Source organism: Protomyctophum bolini (assembly GCF_963924005.1).
Source record: "Protomyctophum bolini genome assembly, chromosome: 20".
Classification (NCBI taxonomy): domain Eukaryota; kingdom Metazoa; phylum Chordata; class Actinopteri; order Myctophiformes; family Myctophidae; genus Protomyctophum; species Protomyctophum bolini.
In genome coordinates, this window is record NC_137881.1 from 26,956,320 (window position 1) to 26,970,110 (window position 13,791).

At 46.4% G+C, this 13,791-nt stretch overlaps 1 protein-coding gene across 1 annotated transcript in view; it reads right to left on the minus strand.

Annotated features, from left to right (window-relative positions):
* Positions 1–470: 470 nt before the first annotated feature.
* Positions 471–13,791, minus strand: part of peli3 (pellino E3 ubiquitin protein ligase family member 3) — a 35,636-nt gene continuing 22,315 nt past the window's right edge. Inside the window, exons 5-7 of the mRNA XM_080792069.1 lie at positions 12,060–12,329; positions 3,662–3,850; positions 471–1,285 (exon numbers count right to left, since the gene is read on the minus strand). Coding sequence (XP_080648195.1) covers positions 668–1,285; positions 3,662–3,850; positions 12,060–12,329 — 1,077 coding nt within the window. The 3' untranslated portion in view covers positions 471–667. The remainder of the gene's footprint in view (positions 1,286–3,661; positions 3,851–12,059; positions 12,330–13,791) is intronic.

Consider the following 13,791-nt stretch of genomic DNA (forward strand, 5'->3'; position numbering starts at 1 on the left):
TGACCTTGAGTTATTTATAGCGTGATGGTGGTGCTGGTGGTGGTGCTGCTGCAGACTGCTGGCTTGGCTGCACAGACACTCCTTAGGGGTCTATAGCTAGCCCTGCTGTAGCCTTTGCACATAAACACACACACACACACACACACACACACACACACACAGTACACACTGAGCAGAAGGAGCTATTCCCAGAGGGAATGTTTCATGTGGTTAGCACCTGCAGGAAAGGGGGAAGGGGCTGGTTGGACAATGTGGGACAAATACCACATGAACCCTACATCCCTAACTTAGGTATAGAGACTATTAGAGAGCAAGTGGTTAAAATACTTTAAAAATATAAACAATGGTATCCTTGAAAGTCCCCAGCTCTACTGTTAGAACGTGGAGGCTTGTGCAGGCTACAACAATTATTTTGTACCTCCTCTAAAGATCAACCAAACACGCAATTTTCATTTCAGGACAATTTATTTACATCTTCTCCATAACAGCTCACGTTTTAAGTCTCCCTTATCCATCCTTATTGTGTTCCTCTTTTCCCCCATTCTTGTATTGGTCCTTTTGTAGTTTCCATGTGGAGTTTTTTTTCTCTCTCCCCTCAAAGACCAATCCATTGTCAAGCAGCAGTTCCACACAACCTCCAAACCACCATGCGGCTCTGGGCCTCATATCAGTCGACCGGGCCCTGGAAGATGAGTTTGATGTGGCCCTGCTCCCCGGTGAGCCAGGTGCCACAGAAGGGGCAGGCGGCGTGGAAGGCGTGCGTCCCGTGCGGCAGCGGGATCTGGCTCCAGCCGACCACTGTCTTTTCGGAGCACACGTGGCCACAGGGGCAGAAGGCGTGCGTGGGGGGCCCCGCGTCCAGGTACAGGCCGCCCTCGCAGCCCAGCCACAGGGGCACGTAGGGGCCCACGCGCCGGCACATGGGGCACTCCCGTTCCCCCGTCGTCGTGCTGCTGGCCGGGGCCGTCGTACCCCCGGGCCCGCCGGCGGTGGGACCCTTCTCCTTGCGATAGCCCCAGTTGTGGTAGCCGTGCACGTGGCCACAGTTCACGTACACCCAGGGCTGCTTCTTGTCGACGATCTCGCGCTGCGCCAGGCTGGGGAAGGCCAGCGTGTTGAAGCCCACGGGGCACTGGGGCCGCGCGGCGTTCAGCTCCTGGCGCAGCGACTCCAGCTGCTTGAGGGTGGGCGTGCGGCGCAGGCCGGCGGGGGTCCTCCACAGGAGGGTGGCGCCGCACAGATCAATCAGGGAGCCGTCCTGGAGGGTGTTGGACTCGTTATCCACCTGGGGGAGAGGAGGAGGAGGAGGAAGATGAGAGGAACCATGAGAAGAAGATGAAACGCAGAGAGGAGAGAACAGAGAGAATATGGTTTCATTGCTCAGAAATAATGAGTAACCCATTTAGGCCTGATGTCGAAAATAAAAAGTCTTCTGAAAGAATATATATATTCAAAGATTTGTGCCGCACGATATTAAAAAAATCACACCCGTGTGTGAACAGAGTGCTGCAACTCCCTTCTGGAATGTCTCTTTGTCTATCCGCGTTGATTATTCTAAAAATAACTACAAATGCAAATTTGAACAAAAATTAACGCTTTCACAAGGTATTAGGCGTTATATTCTCAACACTTGTATACCCCCTAATCTTGACAAATGGTAGGAAAAGGAAGCGGATTTGAATGTGGTGTTTTGGGGTTAATTAAATGGACAATGGATCAAGTCATCGCAACATTTGGACTTTATGTTTCCCCTCTTTTGACTCTGATTGAATCCACATTGGCGGGTTTAAATGTTTGAGTGACAGCTCACACAGCAGCACATCACAGCCATCAGAAGCGGCGAGGAATACAATTGCATTGCAGGTTATTTCTATATGTATTTTGTATGACTTTGAACACAGTTGGAAGTGCTCACCCTGAGCAAGACCTGGTCCTATGCTGAAAAGACTTATCAGCGGAAGTTGCAGGGTTTTAGCGGAAGGATCGCCCAAGGAGTGTTGTGATTGGTCGGGAAAATAACGTATCCGGGTGGAAATACATCTGACGGATGTTTTCCGGAGGATACATCCGCCGATAGCTTCTCTGCCTTACGTTGTGACCAGGCTTTTCTTTTCGCAGATAAGTAAGCCTGGGACCTGAGGCTAGGAAGTGCTGCCGCTTGGTCATTGGGGACTATCGTTGGTTGTGGCTTGTGTTGTTGTGAGCATGATGTGCGTTGGTACCATTGTGGCTATGTGTGCTCTGTTGGAAATCGCATTGCAGAGGTTGAATGTGTGAATGCGCATTATCTGGGAGTGATGTGTATTCTTGATGAATGTTGGAAATGTCATAGCACTTAAAAAGAAGAAAATAAGTGCACATGGAGGAAAAATAGGCCAAAAAAAGAGGCAATGAAACCGCACATAACCGTGACCATAGCTTTTGCTGAATACACCTATCTCACAGCCATTCCCCGCCCCCTTTCCACGTCCTTAAATGGTGCAGAGAAAGCAGGTAATAGGGATGTAGCTCCGGTCCATAGCCTTACTCATGGACCAGAGCTACATCCCTATACCGGCTTTCTCTGCACCATTTAAGGCCGTTTCCAAATGTTAAAATGTAAAAAGACCAATATTATTATGAAGAAAACAACAACAGCTAACACAAATAGAATAAAGTTTACCTTCAGAAAAAGCGTTGTTTAAGGCTTCTGAATGTAGGTCTTTTAACATTTTGTAATGTCTATGGAGTGACGTCACGTCAACACCATTGGCTCAGAAAAGGAAGGGCTGTGAGATGGGCCTATTGACCCCACTTTGAGAAGCACCACTGACTGACTATGGTTTGATGAACTCTGCGCTGCTTGGTTTACTGTCCCCAGCCACCACTTGATGGCACTGTGGCCATCTTGCTCTAATGCAAGGACAATCTCCCAGGAAACATCAATCACCCCCTACCACCACCCCTCCAGAAGGATTTCTGCATCATGTTCAGCTAGGTAGGGATATGTGCAATCGAATACTTCTTTCATGGGACAGTGAAACTGTTTTTTTTGCAGATCAAGGTATTCTTTTTACGGTCTATAACCGGATTAATCAAGTCCTTAGAGTCCGAATCTGTCCATATTGTGCCTATTCCGTTCTTTTTGAGTGGTACAACCACTCCAAGGAACAGCAATGTCTGTGTCCGCCTATCTATGTGACGTTAACCCACCCACCCATGCACCTATCTATGAGACTGTGAGCACCAGTATGACTATTAGTACCAGTAGGGGCGCTGTTGTGCCAGAAACAGAGAGAGACAGTGCAGCACTGTTGCCTGCTAATGAGAGAGAGAGAGAGAGAGAGAGAGGAGGGAGGGGGGAGGGGAGTTGCACCACTCAGTTGACACAGGTGTGATTTTTTAAATACACATGCTTTCCATTACTGCTTTTTCCAGCTACTACGCCAACCTAATTTCTAATTTAAATTAACCTAATCCTAATCTAATTTCCTGGAGCCAACTCCCTCTCTGTATTAGTAGTATCCCTATCACATAGAGATCTATCCATGACACTCTGGGGTCATGTCAAGGTAAGAAAACCCCTCCCAGGGGGAAAAAAAACTAACCATCAGACCCTGGAGTCCTGTCCTCACTCACACTCTCTCTCTCCCACATCCTCCGCTCCCTCTCTCCGTCTTACCAATTTTCCCCTCTGCTGAGCCGACCGCGTCTCCCGCAGCGCGAAGACGTTCCCGCACACGGAGATCTCCCGCCACACGCCGGGCGCCGGCTCCGACACAAACTCCCCCGCCGGGTGCATCACGAGCACGCCGTTGGTGGTCAGGCCGTCCATTAGGCCGTCCGACGTCCTCCATTTGGCAGCCCGCTCCTGAGAAAAGGCCGCACACACACGCACGCACACAGAGAGACAAGACACCAAGGTTAGGGGAGAATGCATAGAGACAGATTGCTGCGTTGGTTGGTGGGTGGTGGAGGAGGAGGAGAGAGGCTAGAAAAACAGCCAGCGTTGCTTTTCAGCCGGAGCGGCTATATTTAGACAATGCCTACTATATATATACTGTATATATATATATATATACTGTGTATATAGCGACTGAGGAATGCAAAGCAACGCTCGCACGCATTTTTCCAGTCCACACTCTCAACCCACTCTCCTTGTTCCATTTTTATAGTTGCAGATAAATATGGAATTCAGTACCGTCACCGCAGCTAACAAGAAGACCTATTCACCCTCGCAATCACTTCTCTCTCTCTCTCTCTTAGATACAATACAATACAGGTGATTATTACAATACGATGCTAGATACCGGTATATGCAATACAATTATCAACATCAATGAGTTGACGTTCACATACAGCGACGTCGAATTAAGCACAGTACATGAATTATAAGACAGAAAACACAAAAATAGCAGCTACGAGCTTGTGGGTCTGCTATTTTTGAAAAACCGAAAACGACTGACACAGAAACATAGCTTTTTCAGAAAACTGTCAGGATGTAGAAGAACATTTTTAGAATCTGATCTCGGGTCAAAATGGGTTAAACACAGTACATGAATTATAAAACAGAATTATAAAATAGAAAACACTCTAAACAAACTATAAAACCGATAAACCAAACATTAAATAAAGCTGTCCTCTCTCTCTCTCTCTCTGTCTCTCTGTCTCTCTCTCTCATTCTCTCCACCTTCACTCCTACAGTATAGCCCTCTCAGCCTGACTCTGCGTTCTTGCCAAGGACGCTCCGTAGTGTCGTGCCAGTCGAGCTAGAGAAGAGAGGCATCCTGGGTGGTGGGGGGGGGGGGGTGGTGGGGGTGGGGGAGGGGGGTGATTATTCAGCCAGGCCTGCCTTCCTTTCCTTGCCGACAACAACCACGTGTCGCCATTATCTCTCTCTCTCTCTCTCTCTTCCTGTGGCCCTGACTGTCTGAGACCAGTTACACAAGTGGCAGTGATGATGCTGTACTGTAGCGTGCATGAGGAGGGAGCGCAGCTTGTTGCTTGGCCAGTGCACCCTCACCACCGCTCTGTTTGTCTTGTCTGTCCTAGTTATGATGGGGGCTGGGGGGAGGGGTGGGGGGGGGGGGGGTCGTGAATGATGCATGCGATTATGTCACGTCGTGAGAGAGCCATTATAGGTGCTTCGTTGGTTTTTCCGACTGGGTTTTTTGTACTCCTCGCCGGACACGAAGGCAATACCGCGACTGTTTCAAACGTTTACGGTTCATGTACGATTTTTTATTTATTTTATTAACCCTAAAAATGTCTTCTACATCCTGCCGGTTTCGTGAAAAAGCTATGTTTCTATGTCAGTCGTTCTTCGATTTTTCAAAAATAGCAGACCTACGAGCTTGTGGATCTGATGTTTTTCAATAGCTAAAGCATAACGTGATGCTGACACCAAAAAGGGGTTCCCGCCCCGAATGGGTTAAGACAAAGAAAACGGCACAAAAACATATATTTTCTTTATTTTCGCACACGACCGATTGTACATGAAATATAACACGGGGTTAAGTGGATACTCGGACTATTCGGCTTATCTTTTTCGTGTTGATTCATTGATATATATATATATATATATAAGAAAAACAAAACCCGTTCTCGATTGCTCACTTAACCTCTGTACTGTACACTAGCGAGATTAAACGGCTTAGTTTACCCCTCCCCCCACCCACCTCCAGACGACCGTGTGACATTAGTGGATGTACTCATGGTCATGGCGGTGGTGGTGGTGATGTCATTCCATCTGCCTTCTCCATTTGTTGTCGTTTCACCCTCTTTGCAGTATCTCCCCTGAAACTACCCCCCACCCCACCCTCCTCCTCCAGCTCCTCTTCAGGGAATACTGCTGAGCACCGGAACATATTTTATTACTGGTCACTGTGTGGCACTTGGCAGAGCGCTTTATGGAGCTTCCTTTTTTTCCCCTTTTTATTGGAACGGCAAATGCTTTCGGAGCACCCATACTGTCGTCTCTATATAGCTCAACCCCATTCTGACCTGAGATCAGATTAAAAAAAAAATCTTCTACATCCCGACCGTTTTCTGAAAAAGCCATGTTTCTATGTCAGTCGTTCTTCGGTTTATCAAAAATAGCAGAGCTATACAAGCTCGTAGCGCGCAACTCGGTGGCAGCGCCACTCGGTGGCAGCGCCACTCCTCCTTCGCTAGGAGAATGTCGTTCCCTGTCCCAGGCCAGTGCCAGCTCTCTCCCCTGCGCATTTTCCACCACCCCGAGTTCACCTCAATGTGCATCCATCCCCAGCTCAATCCATACTTCATGCTGGAGGGGAGGGAGGGGAGGGAGGGAGGGAGTGTTGTGAGTCAAAGTACCTCTCTCCGCCAGAACGGATCCAAATGGTATCATGTCAACGAGTAATGCTTGATTTACACTTGGCCGCCCACCGAAAATGCGCACCGCTCTACAAGCTCACAACTGTGAGTTTGTCCAATTTTGTAGCCGCGCACATTTTTTTGGTGCACGACACGACACCGGTGCGCAAGTATAGGCCTATAATAATAAGTATAAAAATGTCCCTTTAATAATAAACACCTCTCCCTAGTAGTGCCTGCCCCTGGGCTCTCTCTCTGCACAGTACAACGGCTGCCATTGTTGGCCCAGACGATTGTAGCGGGTGTATATATTTATTTATGGAGCACAAAGGTAAATGTGGTAATGTACACTTGATGCATCTTGCGTGCGTGCGTGCACACGCGCACGCACACACACACACACACACACACACACACACACACACACACACACACACACACACAGACACGCAGACGCGCACACACTAAAAGCCCTCATTAGTAGCACTGGCATATACATCATCAACTGCGACTCCATAATCCCCATATGGATACAATTATCATCCTCTCCCATCTGCTTTGTGTTTCTCTGTGTGCCGTTTTGTTTATCTTTCCTGCTGCGTATTGTCTGTCCATATAAGCCCACGGCGCGATCTTATCACCGCTGACCGTAAAGCCTACTGTTTTTACACGAGGCGGATATTATTATGGTCGCTGTCACGCGGAAACACTTGGTGTGTGTGTGTGTGTCCTCCAGGACACTTGTTGTTGCTCCAATGGATCCAGTGTGGAGTTATTACTTATTTATTTAGCCCCATTCTGGACGGACGGGAACACCTTTTGGTGTTTTAACTAAAGCATTATGTTATACTTTAGCTATTGAAAAATAGCAGATGGGGATGACGAGCTCGTAGGTCTGCTATGTTTTGAAAAATCGTGAAAATGTGGCCGCAAATCTTTGAATATAATATTCTTTCAGGAGACTTTTTATTTCTTTTTCGACGTCGGGCCTAAATGGGTTTATAGTCCGGTGGTTCCCAAAACTTTTTCATGTCAAGGACCCCCCAAATGGACACTAATAACTAAGCCCGTGGACCCCCATTTGAAAAGATATGCCCCCCATGAGAGAAGATCTGTATGGCTCTATAGCAGTTATTCTCAGCCTGTATGTAATGGCATTTCTATCTCTGAGACAACCAATTTATATTACAAAAATCAATGTTAATTTAACTCTCATTTAACTCATTTCACGCTCTCAAGAGTTACATCATTGTTAGACATCTGCATTGCTTTGCAAGAAGTCCACACAATTTGAGAACGTAGACTAATTATTATTTTGATCAACGTTTGATCTCTCCTAATGGCGCCAACGTCAATATAGCACGGAACTACAACACGATATTTAAGTTTTGCGTCTGTCCGAGAGACTAAATCTCATCAAACGGCGGTCCGTGTGGCTCAAATTCCAAATAAATAACGGGCCTGGGATATGAAACGGCCCCATAGGGCCTTGATATCGAAAACCACTGATTTATGGAGATTACGAGGCTTCTCTGCCAGATAGCGACGATATGGCGAGTGTTTGACAATCAACCCTTCTTCTATCCGCCCACCCATCTGCCTGTAAGACCCTGTTCCCTTTTGTTAATTGGCCCTGATAGCATTATTCCTCTCACAAAGACAGAATGGAGAGCTCCTTGTTGCCGCTGTGTGGCTGGGCACCCCTCCAGACAGGTATACAACGGAAGGTACAACAACACAATGATTTCTGTGTGTGCGTGCGCGGGTGCGTGCACAGTGCACACGTGCGTGCGTGCGTACGTACGTACACCAGACTCGGGGGGGGGGGGGGCCCACACAAAATGCTGCTTAGCTGTCTTGAGTGCTTGTGTGTGAGTGCAGTGGTTCTCAGACTGGTTCTCATTATTTGTAATAATATACATTATTGCAACTTCTTCAAACACTGTCAAGATTCTTCTATAATAGCAGACGTATATATCTGCTATTTTTTATTTTGAAAAGCCAATGTTTAAAATATGGATAATGGGGTTAAAACTTTAGCTGGGGACACCCTGGAACCCCCCTCAAAGGACCCCACGTTGAGAACCACTGCTGTAGAACCACTGCTGTAGAACCACTGCTGTAGAACCACTGCTGTAGAACCACTGCTGTAGAACCACTGCTGTAGAACAACTGCTGTAGTGGACTAGAGCAAAAGAGAGCTGCATTGTGCTCCCTACTTCCACGGCTCACAGCGCTCTGCCATATACCAATATGTCTGGTGACATCTAAACAGTAGTAGCTAAAACTGTGTGAAAACAGTTCGGAGATTTTCTTTTTTTTTGTCAGGTGAAACCACCTGACTAATGAATGCTCCTGAAAAAACTAGACGTCTTTTCTAGCCCTAGTCATACTAGACGACCTAGCCCGATTGGCTGCCTCGTCTGCCTCCTCTGGCCAATAGGACACGGCATCCATGCGCACGCACACACACACACACACACACACACACACACACACACACACACACACACACACACCGTCGGATCCGCACCGTGGAAGGGCTGCTTTCCGCCACCACACCGCAGCCAGCCAGCCACTCTACGTCTACGCAACTCAAAGCGACAACAACTGCTAGCTAACTGCATGGACAGACAGACAGGGGGGGGGGGGGCACACACAACAGAGACAAGAACACAACAGAGACAGCGCTTCTTTCACCTGACAAATATCACTATGTAATCATTTCTTGTTTAATAACTGCATTGCATAACCAATGCAAAGACTTTAGGGCGGTCATTCGTATATAGGGTGGTATGATTGGTTTCCAAAGTATTTGTAAGTTTGTCTGCAATCTATTTGTTGTAGAGGTAAAGATCAGACCCGTCTGAACTGAGTGGTGCTGTTGGGGTGTCGGACTATTGGTTGTCGGACTATTGGAGTAGTGGGACTGTTGGTTGTCTGGCTATTGGCTGTCGGACTATTGTATTGGCTGTCGGACTATTGGTTGTGGGACTATTGGAATAGTGGGACTGTTGGTTGTCTGGCTATTGGCTGTCGGACAATTCGTTGTTGGACTATTTGTTGTCGGACTATTGGTATTTGGTTGTCGATGCTACACCGTAGTATGTACTGCACTGTGCTCAGCTTCCCATCATGCACCTGTGCACAGTGTGAAGCTCAACAGCGCCACTGTTGTCACCTGTTGGTACTCTGAACAGACAGACCGACAAAGGGACACACATTTCTGTTCCTTGGGAGTGGCTGCACCGCTCAAAGAAAGGAGGGCATCTCCTGTCCTTTTCTTGCACACTAATATGCTTGAGCTGTTCCTATCTAATTGCTGTATATAGGCCTAGAATATACTGTGAAGGTGTTTACATTAAGTTAGGTGGCAGATACTGGAAAAAATGCTGTGCCGCATACAATATACAAAGATTACTATGTGTAAAAAATGTTTTTGTTGCTGTTATTTCCTATGTTGCTGCATTGTCTGAAGGAAACCAAACGAAAATAGGTTTGACTTTTAGGTACCTGTACACAAGAAGTACAGCATTGAACCCTTGAACCGTGACAATATTAGATAAGAAACATTGACAAGGCTGTCTCTGATATGTCTGCCAACAGACTACTGCCAGGAAATAACATGCACACATGACTGAAGGTCCTTCCAGACGGGGAGCGAGTGACGCAGGCGCTGTTGACTCTGTCGACTAAAACTAAAACTAAATGTCCGTTGACTACCTTTTTTCACTGGCAAAAACTAAACAGAAACTAAATGAAAACTAAGCCACGGTGACTAAAAAACTAGGAGTAAACGTATACTGACAATTACCGTCAACAGGTAAAAACTAGATTAAAATCTTAAGGAAAAGAAGTCATTCTATGCTTGGTTGCGCTCTGGCAAATTGACAATAGCGGATCTACAAGCTCACAACGTGTCGCAGCGTGAGCTTGCTTTTGCATTTCCTCGTGGCTAAATCCCCAACACTGCCTCCTCCTCCGTAAGCCTAATTTATACTTTGTTTAAAACTTGAATTATACCTTCTTAAACCTAATTTATGCTTTCCTAAACCTAATCCATACCTTGTCTTAAACCTAATTTATGCTTTGGTTTACAGTATAATTCGCCAAGCGGCGTGTCAAGTGACACCGTTGTAGGATTAGAGATAGTCTACTGAATTTCCAGGCTAAGGGATGTAGTCATTGTAGTGAGTTACGGGAGTTTGTCAGCTTTGTCGGACCCTGGCCATCTTCAAAAGATTTTGTGCCAAGGACCCCATACAAGATATGTGGTGTTAAAAAACGTCAAAAGAACATTTTAAATAGCTGATTATATAGGGCCCCCCCGGACCCCACTTTGAGAACCCCTGCTGTTAGACCACATGATACCACCATAACTGTACATAAGTGTACAAATCGGGTCCATCTGGTTCCATTTGTACACTCTCAGAGTTGCAGCCACATTCAGTGTCCATTTTGGTTCCTATTCCTGACTATCCATCATTTATCTGGGGACCCCCTGGAACTCCCTCAAGGACCCCTGGGGGTCCCCAGACCCCACTTTGAGACCCACTTGCTCCACAGTACTCCACATGAAAAGTCCCTCGAGATAACTTCTATAGAGCGCCACTACACAAATACAAATACAGTTGCCTTGATTAGACTAAACCATTCATAAACGCCACCCTTTGATACCCCAGCGTGTCATTTATCTGCATTATAATTCTCTTTCAAATCAATCCACCATAGTTCAGAGTAGCAGAGAAAACAACTCTCCGTGAGGGACTGTGCACCGTTAAAGCACTCCAAATAACAATCAACCTGACAAGACACTCGATAAAAGAAAAAAAACACAGATGCGAGAAACTAGCAGAATCTAAAGAAAGAGCAGAGGGAGTCGCATAATTATAATGGCTAGCATTATTTAATAACGTCTCTTTCAAATCAAGAAATCTGGAAAATGTTGCTCTCTTCGTGTAACCGTTATTGCATACTTACGTTACAACATAGCGTGATCGTGTCATGTCAGTACACTATAAGAAATAATGGGACCATGAACATTTCATATCCAGGAATTCACATTATAGTCACACACAGTGACTGTCCTCTGAATAATTGTACACAATGTCGCTCATTGTCCATACTATGTCCAGCAATATATTGGGTTTTGACACATTCTAGTTGTAACCACTATTGTCTATTCTTGGTCATCTCCTTTTTGAGGGGCGCTTCAAAATCTTTTGAAAATAGTCGATCTACAAGCTCACAATTGCGACGCATTGTGAGCTTGTAGATCTGCTCTTTTCAATAGGGTTGAAGTGGTTAGTGTAAGTTTTCTAATCAAAATTTAAAATCTCCAAAGTAACTAGTAACTAAAGTTTTCAAATAATTGGGAGTGGAGTAAAAGTAAAAACGTCGGCTCTGAGATGTAGTGGAGTAGAACATTTGATATAAAGTAAAGTATAAATACCTCAAAATTGTACTTAAGTAAATGTACTTAGTTACTTTCCACCAACTGGTGGACAGTTAGGGCTCATACATAGTCTGGATTTTCGGTGGTGGGGTGACCACCGAACTACACCATGACGTCACTGAGCCGTGGTGAAGAGCAAACCACCGCCACCGCTCTCTCTGTTTTTACTCACCACCGCTCAACGTTATTTCAGCTCCGGTGGTCAGCTCACCACTGGAGCGGTGGTGGTCACCTCACCACCGAAAATCCAGACTATGAATGATTAGGCCTTCAGTAGTCACTCACTCACCCCCAGGAAGATGTTCTTGGAGGAGTCGAAGCCGGCGGCGTAGATGCGGGCGGTGAACGGGGCGGTGCGCTCGCACATGATCCGACAGGCGTAGCGGGAGATGGTGCTCTGGGCTGACTGGCCCCCGCCCCCACCGCCCCCTCCTCCTCCTACGCCGTCGCCCACTGCCCCCCCCTGGCCCTGCCCGCTGCCCCCACCGCCGCTGCCACCTCCGCTGCCCGCTGTGTCCGTCACCACGAAGTCTATCATGCTCTCTGTTGACCGGCCAATCTGCATGGGGGGGGGGGGGGGGGGGGGGGGAGCAGAGGGAGGCTGAAGTCAATAGACTGCATGGAATTACAATAGAAAGAGAATAGAACAGTGGTGGATTTTAGACTGTTCTTTGGAAAGTGTCTCAATTTGAATGCTGGTGGTGTCACCAATTAGTAATTCTCAGCACCTGAGCTGTATTGTTTTGGAGCTCTTTAAAGTGTAAGTTCTTTGTCTGTGAAAAACCATAGCACTGACGAAGGTCTGAGGACCGAAACGTTTGCTTTTTAATTGCACCATGAGCAGTCTAAAGGAGTTTTACTTATTTTTCTGTACGATGAGCGAGTCTTTTCCTGTCAAAGTATGTTTTTGAGACCACCGCTACCGTAGTCAAGTTTGAAGAAAAAAAGGACGAAAAAAGGCGCAACAGTTTTCTCAGTGCTTCAATTTGAATGCTTAAATGCATTGATATGTGTGATTTGCATTGATACTTTAGTATTTGTAAAGGCATGCACTTTTGAATACTTTGAAGTGTCACAGAGCCCTGGCCACAGTCTGTGCCACTGACACCCACTCATCCACTGCCCTTGATGACTACCTGGGCCCACCTGTGTGTCTCTCACCTCACCTGCTCCCCTAATGAACCTAGTCTATATATAGCCCTTGATGCTCTCATGTGGTTGTTGGTTTATCAGTTTGCTCTGCCTTGTGTATTCATTATTTCATGCCTTGTAAGGTGTACCTGAGTTCTACTTTTTCCAAGTAAAGACTTTAAGTTTATTATTCCTGTGAATTCTGCATTTTGGGTCCTTATACCTGGGATAGAAGCCTGACACTTAAGTGTTTTCTTTTAGCAAGTACTCCGGTACTTTAACTCAAATGCAACATTTAACAGAGCAGCTTTCACTTGTAGTTGAGTATTCTAATCTTTGACCAGGACTATCTGTTCTATACTTTGACTCAAGCACTGAGGAAGAGTACTTTGTCCACCACTGGAATAGAAATTGTATTTTAGGGCTGTTCAAAGAGTTGTGAGCCGCATGGAACAAGGTACAGTAACAGACAGTACAGAACAGTGAAGAAAGAAAACATGACAGGGCAACAAAATAGGGGATTTCCCACTGTAGCTTTGGCTGTGTGATGGGCAACAAGGTGCGATATGATCCCTCTTTGTGTTTTGGCTTGGAATACTGCGGAGAGGTGTGAATAGTGTGCAGAACCCAGCATGCATTGCTGCCAAACTCTGCTTTAAATGCATTATTGCTGGTGATATTGGCTATACCTTACTAACAAACATCTGTATCATCAATATCAACACCGCGGCAGGCAGGCAGATCAACAGGGATATATAGACTGCAGTCTTCTGGAGTTGGGTCCCTCCACGTGACGCGTGGATGAGAGAGATGGATGGCCGGAGAGCGGCTGGGAGCGGTCGAGTCTGACTCATGTTCTCCCTCATTTTGTCCTGTATTTTCCATTCCCT